The 27,548-nt window shown below is 45.0% G+C and overlaps 1 protein-coding gene across 2 annotated transcripts in view; it reads right to left on the bottom strand.

Annotated features, from left to right (window-relative positions):
* Positions 1-23,907, bottom strand: part of TMTC1 (transmembrane O-mannosyltransferase targeting cadherins 1) — a gene marked incomplete at its 5' end in the record, with an annotated part of 153,432 nt that extends 129,525 nt beyond the window's left edge. Inside the window, 3 exons of one of the 2 annotated variants that reach the window (XM_083858670.1) lie at positions 54-127; positions 1,764-1,941; positions 23,597-23,907. In XM_083858670.1, coding sequence (XP_083714796.1) covers positions 54-127; positions 1,764-1,941; positions 23,597-23,907 — 563 coding nt within the window. Of the gene's footprint in view, positions 1-53; positions 128-1,763; positions 1,942-21,192; positions 22,602-23,596 lie in introns of those variants that run through there. The other variant, XM_083858671.1, reaches the window with a different exon arrangement.
* Positions 23,908-27,548: the final 3,641 nt, after the last annotated feature.

The following is a 27,548-nucleotide window of genomic DNA, read 5'->3' as shown; positions in this document are numbered from 1 at the left end:
ACTGCCTTTGGTCCCCTCCTCAGACTAAAGAACCTCATGATGTTATCACGTACCGATTATAGGAGAGAAAAGCCAACAGAAAGAGTAGACAGGCGAGGACATCTGCTCTGCCTACTATACCTGTTACCTGAAAGGAAAGGAGACACACAGCTGTAAAAACACATCTAAAAAGGTAAAAACACTCAGTGACTGTCTCAATCCATGCTCACTGCTACTATTTTAAGCTTTTGATCTTTCAGTGATATCCTCCCTCAGTATACCAGAATGTTATTTGGATAGTGTAGGATATGCTCAGTTTTGTCTGCTGCATTTCTACCTTGGCAAAACAAATGAGTAAGCCAACAGTAAAGCCATTCTTTACTTAATAAAATATTAATAAAGTTAAATAGCAAATGCCAAATTTAAGGATCTGTTTTAATTTTGTATGAGGCTTAGACAAGAAATGCATCCAACTTCCAGCACTGAAATTTGTTACATTACTTACTATATAAGTAATATTTGAATGAACTTTTTCACCAAAAAGGGACAGCATTATAGAATTTATTCCTCCTGAACAATCTGAGTTTGTGTGAGTTTTTTCTACAGATTAATGAGCAAAATCTTTTTATAAAAAAAGGGAATACTGAAGAAGAATGGATAAACACTCTTTTTACAGTTATTTCAATATCCTATTTCATAAGGATCTAAAAATCACCCATAAAGCAAATAAAAGACCCTTTGAAATTTCATCCCTTTTGAGATTACATGACTAAGTTATATTCAGAGCTCTGGTATTTATTTTAACCTCTTACAGTTCTGACCCTTTAACCTTTTACAGTTCTGACCCAGCCAAAAATAAATTCCAAGAGTGTCTCTTCTAAAACCTACCTTAAAATATAAAGCTGCAAAATCAAAAGGAACCTGGCTGATTAGTTCACACAACGCAGTACAGAGAGTAACTCTGAAGCTTGTAGCTTTTTGTTATTAAGGTAATCTCTCCTAAAAAGCTCTCAGCCACAGGAGCTGCTTCCCTCCCTCATTTACAAAGGCTTGGAATGAGATAAGTGTGATGTCAGTGGCATCTCAGCTAATGAAGGCATTTCTTTTTTACAGTGTGGAGAGCTGGACATCACCTTTCCTTCTCAAAGATAGCAAGACTCCTTTTAGCTGCAGAAGTGTCTCCTCATGCTAACATAATGCAGTTTTGGGATGATTATGCTTTAAATGCTTCCTTATAATGAACAGAAAGACTTCCAAAATGAGCTGTTGTTCTGTGAATTTATGCTGGTATTCATGAACAACTTTTTTTCTGAAGATGATTTTCCTAGCTTTTAATTGAAATAAATATAAATTAATCTGTGGGTCACATCACCTCTGTCTGAGAGAGCTCCTCCAGAATACACACTAATGCTACCTTCACTTTTCCTCCCTAAAAGTGATGGCTATAGGAGATGACTGAAGGCATGCAACAATATCTCAGCAGGAGAGAACAGCCTCACCGAGGTCTTTGGTTTCAGAAAACTCATGACTGTCCATTTATTCCCAGCATGGCTGATTAGGACCATCATTTAGAATTCAGTTCCAAAGCACAAAGACTGCAAGTATGAATATGCTTTTTTCTTAATGACGCCTACAAATTATTTTAAATACAGTACATTCTCACCTTTGCTCCCACAAAGCAAAAATTCACAAGTACCACATTCTGTATGACTCAGAGGTTTCCTTAAAAAAAATTAAAATTTTGAAGAATGAATTTATTTTTAGCTTTGGTGGCACATACTTACAGCCTCTGTGTGAATGGGATGCACAGCAAAGAAGAGCGCCGTGACAAAAGCCAGCCGACAGTCCTTGAACACAGCTTTGTCGCAAGTATACATCAGCACAAGAGTCACTAGACAGTGTAAAATTACATTCACTGCATGGAAATAGAAAGGGTTCATGCCAGCCAGCAATATGTTTAACCTGTAAGGAAACAAAACCATTGTGAGATTTAATAGCAAGACATCTTTCAAGTACACTAGATTATGCCTTTTGCCCTATTTGCAGTCATCTAAGGTTAGTGCTATTAAACTAATTACTGAAAATCACTCTAGACTTCTGCTTTATTTGATTAAAGAGAAACCATTTACCCAATTTTTATATTGTGTGGTTGTGTTTGGCAAACTTCTTGACAAAGATGGGAGAGTCCTGTGCCCTCTCAGCACAGTTCACTGCAGTGAGACCATGCCTGTGCTTCCTTAGCAGCAAATCACCCTGGCCAACATCATGGCACTTGTCCTATTTCCCTGTTGGCACCTTCTGTGGGTCTGTTTGCCACGCGGCAGCTTTACAATATGAGTAGTTATTCTCTGCTCTAGAACAGATGCTTTTGCCCAGGAACAGCCAAGACAAGGACTTGGTAAGGTACTGGAGCATCTGGCTTGGCATAACAGGGGTGTTTACTCCCATTTAACTTCCAAAATAGTGTCACACACTAAAGGTTAAGCCTTTATTTAAATGCTTTACTGGCATAAAAGAAGCTTGTCTAATAGTTTGCATCATTTTTATAAGAACATTGATGGCAAAGATAAGTAAGCTAACACCACTCTAGACTCAGTGAGATGATTAAGGTTCATTATTTGTGTCGATCATAAAAAAAATAAAATGTAACAAGCTGTCATGACATTTGTTTGACAGCATGTATTAACACATTCTTTTGGTCACTGTTTTTTACAGCCAGCTTGCTTAACAGTTGCTGACAAGCTTTGCCTTACATGCAGTTGAAGATAATTCTCTTAGATATTAACAACATCTGTACATTTGGATAAATATATATATATCTGCACAAATACACACACATACACACGGTACCTATCTGGGGAAGACTCCATATATGAACAAGTAATCTGGAAAAATGTCCTTTAACTAATGCTGAAAGATTTTTTTTTTAAACAAACTACAAGATAACCAGTGGAAAGAAGACTCAATCTAAATATTTTAAATGCAGTTGTAAATATGCTATAGCTTCAATAATCCTTCCTGTTTTTACTAAGAGACTCCAGCTCTCACATGGCAAGCATGATGCAACAGCAAGGCCACTGAGCTGTCACTACTATAAAAAAAAAAACCTTAATTTTTTTTCTGTGAGACAGAGGAGGTGTGAAGAGGTCTGTGAGAGCCAGACAACTCTTTATTTTTAATAAATAACCCTCTACATTTCTTATTCATAAGCAAGGAAGTGCTAGCTGTCCTGGGTTGAATTTTCCAGGCCAATCCAATTTTACCAGACCAAGAGTCTTACTTGTGCATTCCTGTTGTGCTCCCACTGGAGTATTGGTGGAGGCAACAGATGAAACCCAGAGAGTTTGTGAAAAAGTGAGATTTTGGCACAACTTGACTTTTCCCTTTGAAGTATGGGTTGATGCAGTTACATTTTGACAAGACATCAGTCTGTGTGATTCAAGAAGAGTTGAAGGTTTTTCTTTTTTTATCCCGTTTCTCCTGCAAACCACTTCAGTGCAGCAACATCCATCACTTTCCCTTATTTCTAGCAGCACTGAACGACAAACTACAACAAATGGCAGTAACAGACATCCAGACAGAGCTTCAGATGCAAATACACTGCAGCAGTGGGAACCCCCAGGCCAGAATCTTGTTTTCAGCACACTGAGGGGAGCAAGGGGCAGCAAGGGGCCACTCTGCCCCTAAAGGACCACAGTTCACTCCAAGACACCTGCAGATGTGCACAGTAACAGGGACCCTCTGCAGGAGACATTCTTCATACAAATTAATCATTTCTGGCTGTAAATTAGCTGGAGCACAGTCCACTGCTTCCCCTCAAATGCCAAAGTGTGATCTGGTAACTTGATTTCTGGAGAAAGCAGATGCAGGCAGGTGAGGATAAGTGCTCAGGGTATCAGGTGATATGAACTCATGCACCAGAATGGGAGAGATTCTCATTTAGTTGGCCAAATTGTGAGAACCAATCACTAAACCCATGACATCTGACAATACTCTTGAAAAATCTATCGTTAGTCTCCATGGATCATATCCGATAACTTCCCATCTCACAAAACAGGTATTCTGGAAGGAGAGGCAGAACTTTACAGGCAAGGGGATTGTTATAAATGCAATGGCAAATATCGGATTAACAAAGAAACAATTTATTAATAACACAATATCGATCACCAATAAGAGAGAAAACCACAAAATAGGAAATTAGCAGCGCTGGGCTGGGTGGATAGGGGTCTGCACACCAGGGTACAGGTCGCCCAAATCCACCCCGAACGATTCTCAGTCCACCGTTTTATAGGATTTTTCTGCCCTGAGGCAGTCCAGGTGTCCAGGGTGGGCCAAATAGTCCAAATTTCTTTTTGATGGCCTTCCCGGATCTGCCAAGTCCCATTGATCTATTCCGGGAAGGTCTTTTCTTATGCCAATTGTACCAGTCAGTCTTATGTTGATTTCAGTGTGCACATCGTGCCAGGGCGTTGATGAAATCTGCATCGTCGTCAAGAAGGAATTCTCCTTGCATTGGAAAGGATGCGATTCTTATCGGGGCTGGCTAGCGTCTTTGTTCAGTCTGATGGTCCTTGTCCTGTTTCGCAACTGGAGCCGAGGAGGCTGGGGATACAGATTTCTACCTACTAGACTTTACATTTTATTAACATCATTCTTATTATACATTGGATTATTATTTTATACACGAATTTTTACACCAAATTTATCACAGTTCCCCACCTAATAATTCATCAAATTAAAAATTCGTATTCTTTATCTTGACCATAACTCCAATTGAGGTCACATTCTTCCCAGTCCTCTTGTGAGGATTCATCACCTGGTTGGAGTTTTTGTCCCTCTTCAAACCTCCTCAGAGCTGCCACAGCTCTCCCATTCCCTTTATCCTCCTCTAGGTTCATTAGCTTGGACACTGTTTTTCCTTGTGCGGCTTCTGGGTCTATGGGAAGGGAGGCTATCTGCATCCCTTGGACGACTGAATGAATCAGTCGGATGAAACAAGGGATCAGACATGGGAGGAAAATAATGCCTGCAATGGAACAGGTTATGAAGAACACTAATTTCTTCCACCACTCTCCTTGCCCGAATAGCTGATCCCACCATGAGGCTTGAAGAATCGAATTCCACTTTTGGACCAGTACATGAGCCACCTTTTTAATTTTTGCGGCTAGTCCTTTGATTGTTTCCCCGTAGTCATCAATCTCAATGCAGCACTCTAACTCATTAAATCTGCCGCAAACCCCTCCTTCCTCAGCCAATAGATAATCAAGGGCAAGTCGATTTTGGTATACAAAAGCCTTCATTTGTGAATGTTGCTTGGCCAGGAGTTCTAAGGCATCCGAGGTGTGGTTTGAAACCACCTCTACTACCGCCTGCAGCCGTATCAGCCTATTCAGGAGGTAAATGGGCGTCCATCCGATATCCCCAACTACCATCTACCATCGTTTGCCCAGGTAGCTGGCCCATAATACTTAATGATTCTTTCTGCGGGCCACTCCTCCTCCCCTCACTTTTGGTTGCCTCCGGCTACAGGTAGTTCTCGCCTTATTTCCCTTCTCTTTCAATTCAATGTCTCAAAGAGAGGTGCCCCTAACAAATTACTTTTGGCTCTGGGCAAGGTAAAGAAAAAGGGTCTTATCATGCCTAGGGTGCAGGACCCCTTCCATTTCCTGGGAAGTTCACTGTATGCCTTCTTCCCACAAATCCAATATATTCCATCTGGCGCTTTCCAGCCAACATTTGTTCTACCTGGTTCATCCCAGTATTCTTTCAGGCCTACTAAGGCTTGGAACGGATTAGCCCCGAGACTCTTGTGCCAGCAAAGTTCCATGGTCTCGAACCACTCACAATTCTTTTCTCGGATTTTGCTCCAATATCCGGAGGGTGGCTCAGGTTGCCAGATTCTTGATTTATCATTTATTGTTAGGGTGTTTATACATGGAGTATAACCTACTAGATCGGTAAACTCCTTCCCTTCTCGGCTAATACATATAGTGCCAACTATTCTTTTTTCTAGAATCCATCCCTCCGGCCTTTTTATGGTTTTTGATATTTTTGAACCCTCCCATTTTAGGAGTTGTTCCGGGGCTAGTCCTTCTCCTTTCCAGGGCCACCTCTCGGCTGACTTCAATCCCCCACAGATCCAACAATTCGTTAGTTCCAATTCAGTGGCTATTTCCTGCATCAATTCTATAAAGAGATTTTGGTTAGGAGCTGGAAATCCCCCATCACCATATTGTTTTTCCAATTGCTCATACTGTTCACTGAGTGATTTCAACCTCTCTTGTTCAATTCTCCTCTTTCTGGCCTCAGCTTCCTGTCTCTTTAATTCTAAAGTTACCTGCTTCATTTTACTTTCAGGGTCCATCCCCTCCCCATCTCTTGAAAAACAAAAGGTCTGATCAAACTGTAAACATACACGATTATCACCCTGTTGTAATAGGTCAAAAACAATGGGTTCGTTGTTAAAGGAACCTTCTTCCTCGTGCTTGAGGTTCCTTCCCTCCCAGTACAACTTCCCGCCCATGTTGCATATTCTTAATTTTGCCTTATCGTAGCACAGGGAATTTACTTTGAAATGGGCGAGGAAGGTAGATTACCTTTTTTCGCCCACCCAAACAGTTTTATTACATTGACCACATGTTTGTACCGGGTGCGGAATCTCGAGTTCACGCCTTTGCCTGATGTGTGTGTTAGCAGGGACCCTGAACTGTCCGTCCTTAGAACTTGCCCCTGAGTGTTGGCACTGGACCCCTCCTTCCAATTTACAGAGATGAAATCGAGTGCCATTGGCCCAACAATTACCTAGCTGCTTATCCAGGGGACAGTTCTTTATCGGTCCAGTTTCTGGGGCTGTTAAGCACCACTCACATTTCGTGGGGGGATTCTCCCCTAGGGGCGCCTCTGGAAGGGCCCCCTTGGTCTAGCACACGGCTAGACTCAGGACTGTCAGGATTCCCCACCGATATACCCCTCTGCCTTGCCCTTCGCCCATATGTGAACATACAGCGGGGTAAACCATCTTCTTGGCAGCAAGGGTATGCTTCAGGGGCCTGTGTAGTCCTGATGGCAAACCTTCTTTTGTAGGTTGCCCACCTAGATAACTTAATTGTGTCCTCTCGGCACGATACCTTGATGGTCCTCCGGCACTCAATTGCCAAGATCTCTGCTTTGGTGTCCAATTTCCCTCTTATCCCCTTTTTGTAAATTTGGTACCACTCAGGAGAATCTAACTCCAAAAGTCCGGCCCGAGTGGCAAGTATTAAGAGACAGCTTCTGTTCTCCTGCTCCTCAGTCAAACAGTTAGTACACAGACCCCTAGGTCAATTCCCTCCCCAACAATGGGTGACCCAAACTTGCTTACAATACACACATTCAAAATGAATAAAAGGGAAACATTCACAGTCTGGGGTGATACAATTTATCTGACTGGTCATTTAGGTTGACGCCGAAGCTTGATCTTTAGTTCTCCTGGAGGGGTGGTGACCTTCCAATCCGAGATTTTCGAATCCTCGATCTTTTTCACCCTTGACGAGTGAGTCCAACCCTTTTCTGCAGTTCAGACTGCGGTGTCAGTGGTGAGCAGTACTAGGAATGGTCCTTCCCAATGCGGGGCGAGAGGAAGTTCCTTCCAAGTCCTGATCAGTACTTTGTCTCCCGGCTGAATCTCGTGAATTGCAAATCCGAGAGGGGCACTTTGGGGAATAAGTCCACGCCTTCGGAGCTCCTGTAAATTTTTGTTTATAGTAATAAGATAAGGTTGTAATTGCACATCCTCGACTCGGGGATGTCCCACTGGCATTCCGTGCTTGTATGGCATTCCATACAACATTTCAAAGGGGGACAGCCCCATATCGGAGTGTGGCATGGTTCTCACATTAAGCAGAGCAAGGGGGAGGCATTTTACCCAACACATTTTTGTCTCCAACATGAGCTTTGCCAGTTGTGATTTCAAGGTTTGATTCATTCTCTCCACCTGTCCCGAACTTTGAGGATGCCAAGGGGTGTGATATTGCCATCTGATTCCCAAAGCCTCTGATAATTGTTTTATGACCTTTGATGTGAAATGAGTCCCCTGGTCCAAATCTATGCAATCCACAATTCCATATCTAGGGATTATTTCCTCTAATAATACCTTGGAAACCGTTTGGGCCGTAGCTTTTGCCCTTGGATATGCCTCCACCCAATGTGTTAATTTGTCCACTATTACTAATAGGTATTTATATCTCCCAACCTTTGGTAAGTTGGTGAAGTCCACTTGGATCCTTTCAAACGGTCTATATGAGAGGGGGCGACCTTCCCAGGCCGTTTGTCTGGATCTCGATCGATTCACCTTCTGGCAAGTCACACACCCTTGCACCTCTTGTTTAGCTAATTCAAAAATTCCCTTGCATCCGAAAAACCCCAAGAACTGGTCAGCCAATGCCCGTGTTCCCCAGTGAGTCTGTTCATGCAAATATCTCAGGATTCCTCTGGCTGCGCTCTTTGGAACCAATTCCCTCCCATCGGGTAATTTCCATTTTCCCATCTCTTTGAATCCCTCAATGTCCTTCTCGGAGGGGCATATTTGGATCTCGGGGTTCTCTTCCCCGATCACCTTGGGGATGCTCACCGTGAGCAATGCTGCCCTCTTTGCCTCCTGATCAGCTAGGTTATTACCACGGGTTTGGAATTGCAGTCCTGCTTGGTGTCCTTTCACATGGACTACCGCAATCTCTTTGGGTTCCCTGATTGCCTCTAAGATTTGCCGAATTATTTCCCTGTGGATCAGACTCTTTCCCTTCGTATTTATCAATCCTCTTTCTTCCCATATTTTCCCAAACGTATGGACCACCCCAAAGCATAACGGGAATCTGTGAACACGGTCCCCCTTTTCCCTTTCAACCTTCTGAGAGCCCTTAAGAGAGCATAAAGCTCGCAAGCCTGGGCCGACCATTCAGGTCTCAGGGGGCCCGATTTCACCACCTTTCCCATTCTACCATCCACCACTTCATAACCTGACTTTCTCTTCCCTTCTACTACCTTTGCAGACCCATCCACAAACCATTTCTCTTCCCCCTCCAATTCCTGATCCTCCAAATCTGGCCTTACTTTTGTCTGAAGTTCCACGATCTCAGCACAGTCATGCAACAATTTCTCGGAGGTGTCTCCAAACATGAATTGAGCAGGGTTCTGTGCAGAGGTGGTTTTTAACTCTAGACCGGGGGAGCTGATCAGGATGGCTTCATATTTCAGAAGCCGAGAGTCAGTCAACCACTTTTCTGCCTTTTGTTGCAGAATACTTCTCACATCGTGAGGGGTGTAAACCACCAAAGAGGCCCCGAAGGTAACTTTCCTCGCCTCCTCTACCAGGAGCGCCACTGCTACTATGGCCTGTAAGCACGTAGGCCATCCCCAGCTCACAGGATCTAGGATTTTTGATAGAAAACCTATGGGTTTTCTTTTTCCTGCCCATTCCTGAGTCAGGACTCCTTGTGCTGTTTGCTCACTAACATCTACAAACAACTGGATTTCTTTATTTACGTCCGGGAGGGTCAGTACTGGGGCAGTCATGAGAACATCTTTTAATTTCTGAAAGTCTGATTCATCCTGATCAGTCCACTTCACTCTATCAGTGTTTAACCTCTCATAAAGAAATTCTACCTTCTCACTGAAGCCTTCAATCCATTGCCTACAGTATCCCAGGAGCCCCAAAACTTGACGTATTTGTCTTTTAGTTTTCGGAGCAGGTAATGCTATAATTCCCGCCACCCGTTCAGGGTCTAATTTCTTTTTCCACTGTGTTAGCCAATGACCCAAGTACTTTACCTCGGGCTCCGTGAACTGCAGCTTGGATTTAGAAACTTTCAGACCCTTATCTCCAATAAAATTCAGCAATGCCACAGTACATTCCCTCACGCTTTCCTCAGTAGGTCCAGCTATTAGCAGATCATCTACGTACTGCAAAAGTTTTGTCCCTTCCTTCGGGGTGAATTGAGTCAATAGATGTTCCAGACCCTGTCCAAACAGATTAGGGGATTCCACAAATCCTTGGGGAAGCACTGTCCATCTTAACTGTTGCTTCCTATTGGTATCGGGGTCTTCCCACTGAAAAGTAAAGTAATCTCTTCTCATCTAAGGGGCAAGTCCAAAAAGCATCTTTTAGGTCAACCACACTATACCATACGTCCTCGGGTGTGAGTCGATTCAATAAAGTATACGGATTGGCAACCACCAGAAATCTAGTCCTGGTTCAAGAATTCACTGCTTTTAAGTCCTGAAGTAGCCGGTAACTTCCATCTGCCTTTCTCACAGCCAGTATAGGGGTATTATGGGGGGACATACACAGTTCTAGGGTTCCTCCCTTCAAGAGGTCATCGATTACCTGTTTCAGCCCCTTTCTCCCTTCCAGGGGGATGGGATACTGTTTGACCCGTATAGGGTCCTCGGGGTTCTCAAGTGTGATGTGAATGGGCTCAATTTCTAGTCTCCCCACCTCTCCTTTAGAGTGCCATACCTCCGGATTAATGTCTGCTTCATCCTTTTCAGTGAGCTTAAACATTTTTACCACCAGATCGGAACTTTTTACAATGATGCTAATTCCTAGGGCGATAATCATATCTCTCCCTAACAAATTGTAATCAGCTTCCTCCACTAACAACAAGTTTCCCAAACAGACTTTGTTTTCCGACTCAATTTCCACATTCTCTATCACCGGCACTCTAAAAGGGTCCCCTTTGGGACCAACCACCATAACTCTCTCCTCACTGGCTGTACACCCCTTTGGTAAATGCTGTAAAGTGCTCCTTTCTGCCCCGGTATCTACCAGAAAAACTGTTTCTTGTCGCTGGGGACCTACTTTCAATTTTACCAGGGGCTTGTTAGATGTTCTGGTCCCCAAGGTGAAGAGCCCTTGACACCCCTAATCCTCTTGGAAGATCTTTTCATCTTTCATCCTTTTCTTGCAATCCCTCCAAAGGTGTCCTGCCTTTTTACAATAGTAACATTCCGGCAGTTCCCTCCTTGTGACTGGGGCCGTCTTGTGGGGGCCCTGGGGCTTTCAGGGTAAGGTTTTATACTTACCCGATGCCTGCTCCTGTCTCTGGACCTCCTTTACAGCTGCTACCAAAACCTTAGCCTGTACTTTCTGTTTTTCATCCTCCCTCCTCATGTACACCTTCTGTGCTTCCCTTAGCAACTCTTGCAAGCTCTTATCTTGCCAGCCATCTATCTTTTTCCAATTTTCTCCGGATATCCTCCCAAGATTTTGCCACAAATTGTGTCTTGAGCAACACTTCTCCTACAGGGGAGTTGGGGTCCGTCCCAGAATGTATCTGCAGACTTTGCCTCAATCGCTCAATCCATTCGGTGGGGGATTCCTCTTTCCCTTGACATTCATTAAAGGCTTTACTGATATTCTGGCCCCTTGGGACGGCTTCCCGAATACCTTGGATTATGATATTCCTCAGGTCTATCATGCTCCTTCTCCCGTCCTCTGAGCATTCCAACTCGGACTAGAGCTGGGCCATTTTTGATCACTGGGTGTCCCCTGTGGATTGCGCCTGTCCCAGTCTCTAATACTCGCCTGCTTTATCATTTCTCTCTCCTCGTTGTTAAACAGAGACCTTAGGATTGCCATCAGATCCTCATAGGTATAGATACTACTTCCTAAGAACTCATCCAACCTGTCTGCCACACCAAAAGGATCATCCAACAATCGTCCCATTTCCTTTTTAAAAGCTCTTACATCTTCTGTATTGAGGGGAACATTCACAAACCCGATAACCCCGGGGGCCGTCGGAACTTCCCTTAATGGAAGTAAACTGTGTCCCTCATTTTCACTCTCTCCCCATTCATCACCCATCATCCTCGCTTTCAAACGGGTTCTGCTAGCAGGGGGAGAACTGGTGGCTGTGGGTTGTCTCCCTTTTTTGGGCTGTGGGAGTGGAACTGCCATCTGTGCGGCAGAGGGGATTCTCTCCTCCGCTCGGGTCAACCCTGGTTGCGGCGGAAAGAATGAGTGAGGCCGTTCCCATCTTTGTGCAGACGGGATCTCAGAGGGGGTTCCAGCGGTCATGGTGTCTACAGACGGGGGTGCCACCGATGGACCCAGACCGGATGGAAGAGGTAAGAGAGGGGGTGGCAGCAGAAGGACCACCAGCGGGGACAAGGGATGGGAAGCCTGTGTCGTTACGGACATAGGGCTCCCTACTTGGGATGCTTATGCCCCCATAAGTGGGTTTTGGGGGTCCAAGGGAGCCGTGGGCACCACTTGATCCGGAGAGGGTGGTGAGTTCGGCCCATTGTAAGGAGGTGGGAGATGGTCTAGAAGGTCCCAGGGCTCGATCCCAGTTCCGGGCCGCCCTTTCTGTTTCATCGGGAACAATCCTGCTCGGGTGTTCAGCCAGAGCCGAGCATATTCCCTCTCCTCAGGGTCTGAGGGGCTCTTGTTTTCTACATAGCGATTCAGTTCATTACATGTCCAATTTTCAAATGATCCTAACACCGGCCACATAAGGTGGCTCCTCAGCTCTTCACCACCCCACACATCCATGCAATAGTACACCATCTTTTCTTTGGATTTCCCTTTTCTCTGAGGGCAATCTCCCCAATGTTCTAACATCCAACCTAGGGGACTATTTCGGGGGATTTTCATAGTTCCCTTCCCTTACCAGACGGGAGTTTTTCTGCAGTCTTTTTCTGGGGTTTGCTCTTTCTCTGTCCCATGTTTCTTACAAGTCTTTCTTACCAAGTCTGCAAATTCTCTCCGAGTCGGCTTTCTGCCTGTGCGTTGTGTCTCTGGTTTTTCTCAGGGGACTGGGGCTTTTCCGATTACTCACCCCTCCAGCGAGCTGTGCCGAGGGGTCCCTGATCGGTACTCAATCCTTTTTGGATTCTATTTGGACCCTTACCTTGGTCCGCTGGCAAAAAGGGTTTACCAATTCCCGAGTTCTACAGGACGTACCCTTCCCCTTTTCGCCCACTCCGTGATCGGTCCCTGTGACTTTCCTAGTCCCAGTTTTGACGAGCAATATGAGAGAGTTTTCACACGAAATCGCTTCCTTCGCGGTCGACCGTTCCCCTCGCAGGAAGACAGAAATGCGACCTTGAAGTCCACACTCGCTTCGTGATCAGATCATGTCTCACACACTCGCCCGATCACCCGCTAAACCAGCAGTGCTTACAGCTCCTTTTCCTCCGTGGATGTCTTCGTGCACATAGACGTTTTACGAGCAATGTCAGCCGCGGCTTTTTGAAGGCCCTCTGCCTTCCCGAGCTCTCTTTGCCCCCGGATCCATCCTCTCCCCTGTCCTTTTTGTGGTTTTCTCATTCCTAAATTTGGTTCGGAGGTTCGGGTGGAGCCACGGGGTCTCCTCACTCACCAGGCCGCCAAAATCAGCGGGGGTACCCTCCTGGATCGCAGGTCCCCGCAGCTTCCTCCGAATCCAAGTCACGGCACCAAATCTGTTATAAATGCAATGGCAAATATCGGATTAACAAAGAAACAATTTATTAATAACACAATATCGATCACCAATAAGAGAGAAAACCACAAAATAGGAAATTAGCAGCACTGGGCTGGGTGGATAGGGGTCTGCACACCAGGGTACAGGTCGCCCAAATCCACCCCGAACGATTCTCAGTCCACTGTTTTATAGGATTTTTTTGCCCTGAGGCAGTCCAGGTGTCCAGGGTGGGCCAAATAGTCCAAATTTCTTTTTGATGGCCTTCCCGGATCTGCCAAGTCCCACTGATCTATTCCGGGAAGGTCTTTTCTTATGCCAATTGTACCAGTCAGTCTTATGTTGATTTCAGTGTGCACATCGTGCCAGGGCGTTGATGAAATCTGCATCGTCGTCAAGAAGGAATTCTCCTTGCATTGGAAAGGATGCAATTCTTATCGGGGCTGGCTAGCGTCTTTGTTCAGTCTGATGGTCCTTGTCCTGTTTCGCAACTGGAGCCGTGGAGGCTGGGGATACAGATTTCTACCTACTAGATTTTACATTTTATTAACATCATATTTATTATACATTGGATTATTATTTTATACATGAATTTTTACACCAAATTTATCACAGGGATCTTCCTACCCCCATCAGGTCCCCTACCCTAAAGGTTGGGTGTGCCCTTCATACCCCTTCTTAGGCTGAACATCAAGTCAATGAGCCTTGTAAGCTGTGAGTTACATGATGTAAATTATTGAGGACAGCTCTGTAAAAGCATCAGCCTCGCAGCTTGGCTGTTCCCCCGTATTCTTTAAATAAATAAAAACAAGCAGAACAAAACGCTAACATAATACCACACTATTCAGGTAACTCTTCCACTAAACAACAAAATCAGACTGCAAGTATGTTTTAAATACCATCTTTGGTGGTCCATGAACACTAAACATGAGTGTGTGCAGGTGCTATATTCACACCAGTGCTTTTTGCTGCTAAAGCTCTTTGTCATAAGAAATTAGGCCACATGGCAATGAAGGAAACACTCTTTCATCCTGAAACAATACCAGCAGAATGATGTTGAAACGTTAGCAGTGGTTAAATTTATTGTATGTCAAATAGGTGAGCAAATCTGGATCTTCAAACAGCTCTAATCCAAGTCACAAGAACTTTGCAAAGCTCCTCAGCTCACACAGCCATGGGGGAAAAAAGGCAGCCTACTATGGAATGCCAAATTTGCTCCACTGCAGAGGAACTGTGGAGGAATTTCTGGGCAAGGGAGTCAAGAAGAGGATGGGTAAATAAAAAATTACTTCTCCCCTCTTAATTTTTAATACCTTAATGGAGAGTTATTCTAGCTTACTAGCAGAAGCACACAGCAATTATACACAGTAGATGGTTCAGCAAACAAAGGAAGTAAAATAGAGATATGAATTCCAAAATTAAGGAAGAAGTGGTCTTTCTCCAACATAATGCTCATAAATAGAAGTTCTGGCAAGCAAAAACTGTACTACACTGAAGGGAGGTGAAGGTGCTGCTGTCCTTGTATTTCCATACTTACACTGCCCCACAAATGGGGAAAATTGTATTGTGTCATTTCTGCATGAAGATCATAACCTGTCTGAGCTAAAACGCAACTTGTAAGATAAGTCCTATGGCCTTAGTAGAGCACAAAGAGAGGAGAGGAGATGCTTTGGGCTGGCCAGGCTGTATGAACAGGCTGCTCCTCAAAACAGACACGTGTTTGCAAACAGCATCCTAAAGATTTGGGGCTGAACACAGCAAGTGATAACACTCCTAGGAATAGACATGCTTGGAAGAGGAGATCCAACCATCTCAGACATGGAGGTTTTTCCTCAGAGGAGCCACACACTAAACATTTGGGGAAAAGTTTTTATTGCTTTTGCATCTCTGCTGGAAGAGTCCCTGGAAGCAAAGATTCAGCTAAACTTCCTGCAAAATGGCAAATGGCAGTTCAAATGCAAAGGCCCTTAGAAGACCCTGGGAAAGGAGAGGAGAAGAGCACATACACCAAAGTGCAGCCTCTCAATACTAGGTGACATTGACAGGTATCTTCTAATAGAGCCGACCAGCATCATCCCAGCCACCAGCAAAACAAAAAACTTATTACAGAAATCCCAAAAGCATGGATCCCATGTCCCACCAGGGCAGAGCAGCTGCACTGAAACATGTATTCAAGCCAAGATTCAACACTTTTCATGCCCAGATGTTGCAGCATGTGTGGCTCAGCATGTCACACTCAAGGCAGAGCACTGCCCTAACTACACATCCATGCAGGAGGAACACCAAAATAAGAAATCCCTTGGTTTTGTTAAGGCTGATAGATGTCTTCCAGGAACAGTGGAATAGTATAGCTTACTTTGCCACCTGCGGCAGTTTTTCTACCATTCCTCCACCATCCAGTCTCAGAAAACGAATTACACAACTTCACTTTCAAAAAGAGAGACTTCCACAGGCAGCACCTGCAAAAGGTTCTGCTGGGCAGAGCCTGTACAACAGCTCTCCAGAAGAAAGCAAATCATTCTATCTCTTAAAAGTAACCTCTATCAGTACCCTCAGATGTCCTCCAGAGAAGTTATCAGGGACACATCAATTCTGGGTAAGCAATTCCCCAGAGAGGGCATGGAAATGGAGTGGGACTCAGTGGCTTCATCCTTCATCTGATTCTGAGAGGGGTCTTTGCTGCAAGAGCACAGATAAATTCTCCATACATATCCAGTTACAGTATACAATCACCAGCACCACCTCCCCCCCAGCTCTAATATAGTGCTTTTCATCCACTTGTACACATGAAGACTCATTTAACCTTTATTAAGGCCTCTTATGATTTAATAATATTGTAAACTATAATCGGAGAGATTCTCTTTTTTATAGACTTTGTTATTATCCCTGGGCAGCTCTAGTTTAGTTTAATCTGTTTCATTATTTTCAAAAGACTAACAACGCAACACAACATGTGACGAAATAGAAATGCACAGGATAATGCTAAATTGTTATAGCAAATAACATTTAATGGAAAGTCTCAGTGCATCTCATATCTCATAAAACCCCCACAGTTTTTATAGGAAGGCTCACATGCAGATTTATATAAACTAATTTATTATATATGGATGGATTAAGTTTCCTGTGATGATCTTTTCATGTTCAAATTGTGTGTTAAATATGGCAAACTTTATGCAAAGTAATATCCACTTCAGTGCATGGTGGAATCTCCTTATAAACTCCACAGATGCATTCACTAAGTGTAGTGCCAGAAAAATGAGCATTTGCACTCCAAAAGAGGTGCAGCTGCATCAGCGGTAATAATGGTTAAGGCTCTGTGTGGAAACAGCTCAAAGATTAATGAAAAACCTGTAGCAGTAAACAGAAAATAAGCCGCTTTGCAATGGTGCTCGTGCAATGGCCAGTTTCCACCACAAAGTGCAACAGCACTTCGTGCTGATAATCTTTCCACAGTACAGTACAATGCCTAAGAATTAAATGGACAATAAGGCTTAAATGGTTTGGTTCTCGATTTGCTACAATGGCGATGAGTGAGAAGACAGAGGCTGTATCAATTCCCAAACTACAGCAAGTGCCTCAGAGCACAGAAGTCACCACTCATAAGAGCACTAGTTAAGTGCAGGCATTGAGAGCAGGTTTTTGCTTTCCAGCAGGGGTAGGGAAAGAAAACAGAAATCACAATTAGACTGGAAAGAAGCAGCACCTTGAAAGTGGCGAATGGGCCAGGGCAGAATTTTCTAGTGAAACCACAGAAAGCCTGGTTTGATGATCATTCCTGTGTTACAAATAACAAGAGCACCATTCACACGGCTTTAAGTTTGCCTCCACAAGCGGCCTTGGAAAACTAGAGAAGAAAAAAATCCAGATGATGGTAAGCAACAAAATGACAAACCAAGTGTAATTTTATCTACATAGTGAACAAAACGCAATTTGTCTTAAAAATTCTTTTAAAGTAGCATCTCAGCAAGAGCCAAAGAAATTAACATCTCATTAAACTCTTCAGCAACCATCCATCAGAGTGTGGAGAAAGGAATAAGACTTGATCAAAAATCAAGCTAGGGCAGTCACTCAGCAAGAAGATAATGTAACAGTAACTTAAATCTAGTATAAAGTTATTAGTCCTAAAGACAGTATTTCAAACTGGATGTAATAGTTCTTCACCAAATTTGAAGTTTGAAATTAGCTGAAGACCGTGAAGAAAATGCCATTCTAACTTACATAGAAACAAAGAAAAAAAAAAAAAGGTATAGTAAGTGAAAAGAGAACAGCCTTTTTTCTTTTCTCTTTACTTCTTTATGTCTGTGAGACAATAAAGAGAAACCCCAGGAAAGCAGTCAGAAACAGAGTGAGGAAATGCAGAGAAATGCCTTTAGCTAACCAGCAGCAGCCAGAGTACTTTATTTTCACATACTCTAAAAAATATTGACAAGGATGCTCCTGTGGGTAAGAAGGCTGGTCGAAAGCTGAGACTTTTAGGTAAGATGGCCAAAGAAAATTAATGGTGACACTGGTGCAAGAGGAACAGATTGCCCAATGAGAGAAAATCCCCAGGAATTGGTAGGTGTTAAATAGAGACAAGACACCACTGAAGCAAGCAGCAAAGATAAGCATGACTGCATTCACCTCAGCCAAGTCATTCAGGAGAATTAGAGAACTCTTTCCCTCATTGAAGGCTTTAAATTCAAGAGACAGACAAATTTTATTCAGGGCTGTGAAAATGTGAAGGCAGAATCCTACATGCTTTGTACACATCTCTCCTACTGGGCAAATCCTCACCCCTGGGCTTGGCTACAAGCAGCATGGACCTCCAGCCAGGTCTGCACCTCCCATCCCTGTGCAGGGACTTCCCCCTCACCCTCCACAGCAGTCCTGTCCTCATTCCAGGGAGTGCAAGCAACCCCAGAGAAACACAGCCCAAACAACCATAAACATCAGACATCTGCTACAAAAATTACATTTGTGAGGGAGACTTCTTGTGCACCTGGAACTAGGGGAAAAAAATTAAGCTTTGAGGCAACAAGCTTTGGAAAACACTGAAAATGGCAGCAAGGCATTCTGCTCTGAGTCAAAAGAAAAGCTTATGTGCTTAGAGACGTGTCTGTATATTCCAGCTGTAACACAATCAGTCTCACAAAAGATCTGCTTTTCCTCACAAAGACCACCTCATCCAGTATGGGTACATCAGTACTACCTAAATTTTATGGCAGGTATCACAGTAGCAGTATGGAGAGTGACTGCCACAGCATGAGTAGAAATAGTAGACTAAGCTGTACAAGAGAAATACTGACACAATCTTAAACATTCTGATGTACAAGGTGAAGAAAATACTTGTGCACTGTGTATTAAACCTGACACATTATAGCTCCACTATGTTACTCTGCAATGTCAAGCTGTAATATAGCATTAAATCAATAACAAAGAAAACGTAATGTCTTTTTTCCTTCACCAGGTTGTTTTGGTTCTCTTAAGCTCCCTGTCCTTGAAACTTATGCCACTGATACAGCTGAAAAAACAGAAGGATCAGCTGTAAACAACTATATAGATCAGAAGGCTGACAGTGAGTTATAGAATCAGTTCTCTCTTTGACTATATACTTACATCTAACCCAAGCTCACATTCACTTAAGGCTTTGATCTAAAGCCACTGGAGTCTCACATGAGGCTCTTGATGCCAGGCCAGAATACTGAGCCACTGCTGAATGTCCCTATTTACTTCCCAGGCAGGTACACACCCAAGCCATCACTGGCTAGCAGCCTTGGTGGGCACACCTGGCAGGTTAACCATTCTGCAGTTAGCACCTGAATACAGTCCAGACTTGTTAATTTATCTTTTTCTGCCTTTTTTTTTTTTTTTTTTTTTTTTCTTTCCCAGCTAGAGAACTAGTAGGATGGCTCTCTGCACAAACTGTGTCAACACCTTTTCTGGTGGAAGAACTGCATTCCCTTTTGCAGCTTATTGCCCTGCCAGCTCCTCTTCTCCTAGGCCACCAGAGGCACCCAGCAGCAGCTGGAGTGGACACTTTTACACCCTTCCCACAGCCAAGCACATTCCCAGTGAACAGTCACAGCCACCTACTTTGAGGCAGACCAGGTATCTGCTGTGCTTCCCTGCCATGCCATCCTCCCAAGTCTTTGTCATTGCCACGTATCCTAAACTTGTCACAACCTTTTTCTTCTGTCCCTGTTGAGCTGTTCCTTTGAGGCATCCCTCACCAGTATCTGCCTTAGCACCATCAATGAGGCTGAGCACACAGGGCCTTTAGTTCTCAGCCACCTGCAAACCAGGAGGCTCATATCTGATTAAATGTCTTCAGATCTTGGCAAACAAGGGATTTGAAAGGCTTCATCCTCACCATTTTCTACCACTGCATACCTTCACTGTGTTGCTGAATACACCAAATCTTCATCACCTGTTTGTTTCTGGGTTGGAGAATCTATCTAAATGGGGATTTGGCAGACAGAAAGAGAAAGAGGGAGGGATACAGCATTGAAGATTGCACCTTCTGCTGCAGCAGCTGAGAAACATTTCTGCAAAACCACTGGAAACAAGGAGTAACTGAAGTGAGGGAATAAATGATTCAGTGAACTTCTGTTAGTGGAGGCAAGGTGTAAGACAAAAAGCACCCAGTTTAAACATAAAATCCTGAGTGAATTACAGAACTGGCAGTTCTCTTTTTTCACCATTTTTTATCTACCTTTCATCTTAACATTTTTAAAGGAAGACACCAAAAAATAGTATCTTCTGAGTCCAAAAAGTTGCCTTCTTTAGAAAGTATATTGAATCACTTCTTAGAGAAGAAAATCTGCAGGTAAATACCTCTAAGTGACAGCAGCAGGAGAAGAGACCATGAAGTAAGTTTTGCTAAAGGACTAAGCAAAACCACTGCCTACCATCTCAACTTCTGTTGTGCTAGATCTGTCACCTAACAGTTACACATGTGTAATAGGAACGCTTCTGACCCAACTCATTGAACATTCCTTTATTCTACAGAAGTCAAGAGAAAAGGTAAAAGAAGTTCAAAGACACAAAGCAAACATTATTTAATTCAACAGTCCGTATGGAGACTTTTTTCCCCCTTCTGATGCTAACCCACACAAAACAGTGCAGCAATTCTGTGAATATTTTAAATTTTGCTTAATGGTTCCAGTGGGCCACTCTTTTTTCCCCTCTGATCATTCATACTGTCAGATCCAGTGTGAATGTCAAATACATGAGTTCTTTTCACTCTTTGGCTCCAGAGCGTCAGTCTACTGGAATGAGGACTGTGACTTACTATTTCCAGTTCATCAGGGACACTGAACTACCGTTACACAATTTCAGCAATGTCTGCTTCAGATTCTTCTGACAGATGGGTGATAATTTGTTTTGAGATCATTTCAGGAATGTGTAGCTTATATGTAGGATATGTTCAGGCTAATGGAAAGTCCACAGGGCATTTTGATTCCTGCCTTTTACTTTCACAGCCACAAAAGGCTGTGAAGAAAAGAGACTGAGACAAAGTTTCAGTAGATTGATGAATCTGTAGATATAAATTTCAGCCCACCTTTCACATCTGTTCTGTACAGGCAGTTTGGAGATCTCCCAGATTCTTTAATCTTGATGCAGCAAGATGCAAAACAAGCCTATACAGATGAAAGTTTCATGCAAGAGACATAGAGCCACTAGGCTGATATAAAGATGCATGCTGCTATTCAAATGCCTTGGATATGACCAAATTAGCACAAGAAGAAGATAAATTAAATAAAACAAGCAAATCTACAAACAATAAACATACCAGAAATGCTTTGGTCCTCTCTTCCCTCCTTCCTGCACACATCACACAGTTTTCTCGTATCCTAAGTGGGCAGAGTATAAATTCTAACAAGAGTATCAGCAACATTCATTTCCATTCTGTTACCCATCAGTTTCTGCCGAGCTTTTTACAAGAATCAGGTTAAATCCCTCCTTCCTTCCTGCCTTCCTTCCTTCTGCAGGAAGACAGCAACCAGCAACCTCCTGCTGGGCAAGGCAGGGACAGATGGATGGCTCAGGCAAGCAGAGCACAGCCCAGCCAGAGGTTCAGTGCTGTCGGCAAAAGCTGCCAGAGGCTTCTCTGGAAGCAAGGGGTTTGGAGAATTCACTCCACCTAGTTCTTAACATCTTCCTCTGACACCCTACTGGTAGAAATGAAATGGGAAGATTGTGGAAACTGGAAGGCTGGAAGGATAATTGGATTGCGGTGGATATAATTTCCCTCTGCCACCAGGGAAGATGAATGATTCCCTCCCTATTCCAAACTCAATGCAAGTGGTGAACAAATGACTCTGCCTTTGACCCAATGTCTTGGCTGTATGGTTATTATAAGCACAGAGGATGAAATTTTGTTCACAAAATTAGTGTCACTTCCCTTCCACAAAGACTAGGCACTTCATCGTTTTTTGACACACACTCCTTTAAATAGCAAAGACAAAACCAGTTCATACGAATGGGAACTAGAACATTTAGTTTCCATTTTGTTATTAAAGTTTAAGTTTCTTTTGCTCATTAGCATCATGATCTCAATCCTGCAATCTAGGAGGCCAAGTCCAGCACTCCAGTGCTAATATTCCATGCAACGAGGTCAGTGGTGATGCACATAGGTTCACTCCTCTCTCCAATTACCCCGATGTATTTCTGGAGGAAAGGATTAATTACACGGATCCCCAAACTACAAGAGTTCGTTTGGACACACAATGGAGAAGGCATTCTGTGTGCACAAAGCCAGCTCTGCCTGCAATTACCTACTCCCACCTCGCTCTTTACAGAAATGTGCTGAGACACCCTTCAAGGAGAAGGTACAAAACCTGTTCTAAACAATCCAGTTTACAAGGGTCTGTGCTATTCAACTTTCCTTTATGAGGAGCATGCCAGCCTGTGCCCAGACAGCCAATACTAATGGCTCTTGGCTCCAAGTCCACGTTGAAAACCAAAGAGCAGGAGGTGCTCTGTGGGAGTGCCAAAGGGATGTTCCATTTCTCAAAACTGCTCTTGCCTCACAGAAACACTCCCTTTCCACACATTCATGAAAATCTATTTATATATCCGGTGTGCTAATGAGTTACTCAATCAGCAGAGTGAACCAGGAACCGGTAACACATCCCCCTGGCACACTTGCCAGTGTCCATACCCTGTATTCCAAATGCCTGCCATAGTTTGTAATGAGCATCTACCAATCACCGAGCACCATACATCACTCAGCCACATCACCAGTTCTTCAGCATAGGTCTCTCTGCAAAACACATTATTTCAAAATGCTAAAATGTGCTAAATATTCATCAACGTTAATGTTCCATCAGAATAGATTAAACAAAGAACAACCTAATGGAGAGAATGACAAACTGTATGGATTGTAACTGAGTTCTTTTGCCACAAATTCTTCTCCTGGGGGAGAGAGGCCAGCGAAGGTTTTCTTTCTAGGATTAGCGAAGGTAGCTGTCAGTATTGCTGCTCAACTTCCTTTTATTCCTGTAAAACCGAAACTCCTCCCCAACAACTCTGCCCGGTACACAGGGAAAGAACATCTGTAGCAGGGAGGCTGCAACTCCGAGACTGACACGGGAGGCTGGCAGCTGCCAGAGGGGGATGCACGGAACGGCGCGGTACCCGCGCGGCTGACCCCTCCACTTAGCGATAAGAACAAAGGTAGAGATGACTACGGGTCTGTTTCAAAATACAACGTGGGAAGTTTCCGGCACGATCACTCAATTGCGCAGGAAAGGTACTCGAAATAAAGCCCAGGAGGAACTCACGGGGAATTCATGTGAGCACCTTCCCCAGCCAAAAGCGCTTTCCGAAGCACTCCGTTTTCCCTTTTATTCCTCCCGCAGCCCGGGGAAGAGGCGCCACCTGCTCGCAAACGGCCGAGAAAGAGGGGCACTTGCCGGGAGAGCGGCGGACTCCTCCGAAGCGTCGCCTCATCTCTTCCCTTCTCCAGCAAAATTGCCCCGGGACGCGCCGGCGGCTGAGCCCCCGCCCGCCTCCCGGGCGCACCCCGTCCCGCACAGCTCCGGGCAGAAATGCTGAATCATGAAGCCAAGGGCACGGGACCGGGGCCGCGGGGCTCCCCCGGACCCCTACCCGCGGCCCGCCGGACGGAGCCGGGAGAGGGTCCATGCGGAGGGGGAGCCGCCTGCCCGCCCCGCCGCGGCGCCGACACTCACTTGAAGGTGAGAACGCAGAGGGGCCGGTAGGACTTGTGGCTGGTGTTCTCGGCCATGCGCTTGCCCCAGAAGTCGTTGGCGAAGGCGGCGGACACGGGGGCGACCGCCCGCACGTCGGGGTTGTTCACGATGGCCCAGACGTCGTCGTGCACGAACTCGCCCCACAAGGAGTTGCCGTAGCAGAGGGAGCACAGCCCCGCCAGCACCGCCGCCGCAGCCGCCGCCGCGCCGCGCCGCCCGCCCGCCGACGGGCAGGGGGCCGGCGCGGCTCGGTCCCGGCTGCGGGAGCCCCGCGCCGAGCCCGTCACCATGGCGCGGGGCGCCGCGCCGGCTGCCCCGGCTCCGCCGCCGCCGCGGCGTGCGGAGGCAGCGGCGCCCGCATGGTGCGAGGCGGGCAGCGGGACCGCCGCCGGCCACTCGCGCTCTGCCGAGGCGCAGCCCGCCCGGCTGCATATAAGCAGCGGCCGCCCCCCCGCGCCATCCCTCCCCTCCTGTTCTTCCTCCTCCTCCCCTCCCCACCCTCCCCGCGTCCCCTCCCGTACGCATGCTCCTTGCCGTGCTGTCACACTGCCGCCACCTCCTCAGCCCGTCGGCGGGGTGGGCTCCGCTGGCGGTGGCCCCGCCGCACTCCGTGGAGGAGGACGCGGCCCGGCACGGCAGCACCCACGCAAGGCCGTGAGCCCGCGGGCAGGGAGCGCCGCGGGGCGGGGAGCGCAGTCCCGCTGCGGCGGTCCGGCCGCCGCTGTTCCTGCTCTCTCTGCCAGGAGACGCATGAAGGGCTAGCCTGCTGCCTGCTGCCAGCGCCGCCTCCGAACCCCGCGGGCAGCTCCCTGTGGACTGTGCTCACCTGGTCATGCCAGCGGGCTCCGCAGCACGCACTCTGCTCCGCAGCATCCACAGAGTGCATGCCGATCCGGTATCGATGCTGCTGCACAGCATCCACGCTGCTCCACGGCATCAGTGCTGGCCCACGTCCTCCACGCTGCGGCATCGGCTATGCCGAACGTTTCCCACTGTGTCCTGCTGGAGGGAAAGGCATTTTGGTGCCACAGAACTTGTTTTCCCTACTCTGGTCCATTTCCTGTCCCTCTTCCAAAATCACTTGAAAGCTGCAGTGTTTCCCTACCCTCCCATAGATGACCTTTCTTATGTTAGGGACAAGCCTCAATAACTTGAGGAAAGGCCATGGTCAGACCATCTATTTACCCATGTGTCAAAACTATGTTGTCGTAGATTTTTCAAAAACCAGAAAAACAAGGACTCTATTAATGGGGTTTTACCCTTTAAAGAAAACCTTCTGCTTATAACCAGACAAAACAATATCACCACTTGGCAAAGAAGCTTTGAGTCAATTAGGTGAATGAACATAGTGGACATACTTTGAATTTGTTCTTGAGAAAAGATACACTGAGCAGGGCTCACCAGCAGCCCGTGCAGTTCCAAGCTGCTCCTTTTGTGTACATGTGAGCGCGCCTGCTCACGTGTGGGAAAAGAGGGGAGCGGAAGCCTTGGAAAGTTCATGCAGGCTGTCCAGGGCAAGCCCGCTCCAGGAATGCTTTTTCCGTCAGTGTGTTTGGCACTTCGAGTGATCTGGTACTTTCCAAGTGCCACAGAACGGGCTTTTCAGATTCACTTTTGTTATAGCTAAAAATAACAGTTAACTCTGCCGAGGACAGTGTGTTTATATCTGGGACAGAATGAAACTCCATGACAATCAGAGCCATTAATTCAAACTTTCTCTTTAAGCAGTTGATGACATTTAGGCAGTTGGCCGAGTTTTCATCAGCAGTGGGAGACCTCGTGATAGTGTGTTGCTCTTCATTTTCACCAAAGTTTCAAAGCCTAGGCATGCAAAGCTAGACTGCCAAAGTCAATGCATGGGCACAGGAAGAGAAAAAGTGTGGTACCCAGCTCTGGAGCAATCTCACTATTGCACACCTGCCTAAGAGGTGGAATCAGAACTTTTTGTTGACATCAATTAAAATTGGGTGGAGGATGGGGGGGGAGGATGTGAAGAGGAATAAACTTTTAATACTGAAGAAAGCAAAAACAATGTGAAAGATTATAGGTTGAAAATTGCCTTACAGTAGACTGCAGGTAATATTTGAAATCCTAAGTGTTATAAATGAGACAGCCAATTAGCAAAAATAAAATTAAAAAACAGAATTTATTTTTCACGTAACAGCAAACATGGAAAACCACGATAAAAAGGCAGCTCTGATCTCAGGTCGGCAACTGGGTGAACGTATGGACAAGACTCCACCGCTCTTGTGCTCCCCCTTCACAAATCCCACCACCATGAGTCCAATTTTTATACAGTTTATTTCCTCAAGGCTAGATCCTTTGTCCACTATTTTGGGATGATGTATTCTTGAGATTTTCTTTTGAGGCTGTCCCCCTCCTGAACAGATTTCTGGGCAGAGTCGGTGAGTTGATTATCTTTTCCGGGAAGTCTGCATTTGGGAAGGTCGAGTCATTGGGTCTTATCTGGTTCCGCTCCTCCTTGATTAATCGTTGTCAATGGCCCATCTCCGGGGCCAGGAACTTTCTTTTAGGTGTTGATTTCCATTATACTCTTGCTGGAGACACCCAACTTGAAATGCAAGCCTAGTTTTCCCAGAACGGGTGCTTATCCATTAATTTATTTCTATTTTCTTTTAGCACGAGTTATTAAATGCACTATATTCCCTGTAATAGATATAGAATATAAATTCACGTATAAAAATGTTGTATTAAAAGTGCAGACTATTAAAGACTACCAAGGGCGTCTCTGAGATTCCAGGACCCATTTTGCAACTGTGGATTACAACATTTTCAACAGGAATGGCAAGGTCTGCTGGAGATGGCCCATTCACCCAGGATGGATGTCTACTTCACAGCCACTAAAAAGCCTGATACCAATCTTGATGGACAGCTGCACCTGCACCCCTCAGGAGGAATCCAGGAAGACTCTTTGGACTACCTTTTCTTACTTATAGGAAATCTTCTTATACCAAAGCTTAGAAATACATGAGTATTTGGACTCCATCTGCACCCCAAAGGAGAGTCCAGGAAGACTTTTGGGACTTCATTTACTTATAGGAAGTCTTTTCAAACCAAGCTCAGGAATACAAGAAATACATGAATATTCCAACTTTTCAATGGACGTAGCCTCCAGACAGAAAAACTGTATAAAAGCTGTCCGCCAAGACCCAGCGTTCGAGAGCAAGGTTGGATGGCACCCTTGCTGCTGTCACCTTGTCCACCCAGCATTTAATCGATGTTGTCCGATTTTATTGTGGCCTTTTACTTTAATCTTGGAAAAATGCTAAATAAATTCTTTTATTTTGGATTGGCTCTTGATCATTTATAACATTCCCTATAACACTAATGTGATAAATGTGATATAGGGGTAAAAATTCGTGATGAAAAATATAGAAATATGTGAAAAACGAGGTTCACTTTTTAGTAAATTTTAAGGAATATGTTTAATAAAATAATTAAGACAATTAGGAGATAAGAAAAAACCAAAAACGGCCGGCCGGGTGACTTGGCACTCAGCCAAGTCCACACCTTGCTTTCTCAGAGACACTTGTTAAATACCCTTCTCGTTATATCGATATATGACATTCCATAAACTAGTTTCCATATTCCAGGAACTGCCCTGCATGGCCCCTCCCTGGGTCCGCCTTTTTAGAGCATGCGTGTTTCGTGGCTGTGTCCTTTCTATCGTGTCCAGCTTGGGCCTTGGTCCGTGCCTTCTGCGGGTGGTAGATGCTGATAGTTGGTGTTATCAGTAGCAGAGTCTTCTTTACATGTTCACTGGATGTTATCCCAACCAAACAGACAGTTTAAGCAGCTGCTACATCAACTACTCCCTTTATATCTAGTCTTACCAATAGCAGAAATAAACTTTATATCTTTATATCCTTACTATGTTATTAATCATATAGCATACATCTTGCGAAAAGCC

Source organism: Zosterops lateralis (assembly GCF_965231275.1).
Source record: "Zosterops lateralis genome assembly, chromosome: 4".
Lineage (NCBI taxonomy): Eukaryota > Metazoa > Chordata > Aves > Passeriformes > Zosteropidae > Zosterops > Zosterops lateralis.
This window is presented reverse-complemented; position numbering and strand designations above follow the sequence as displayed.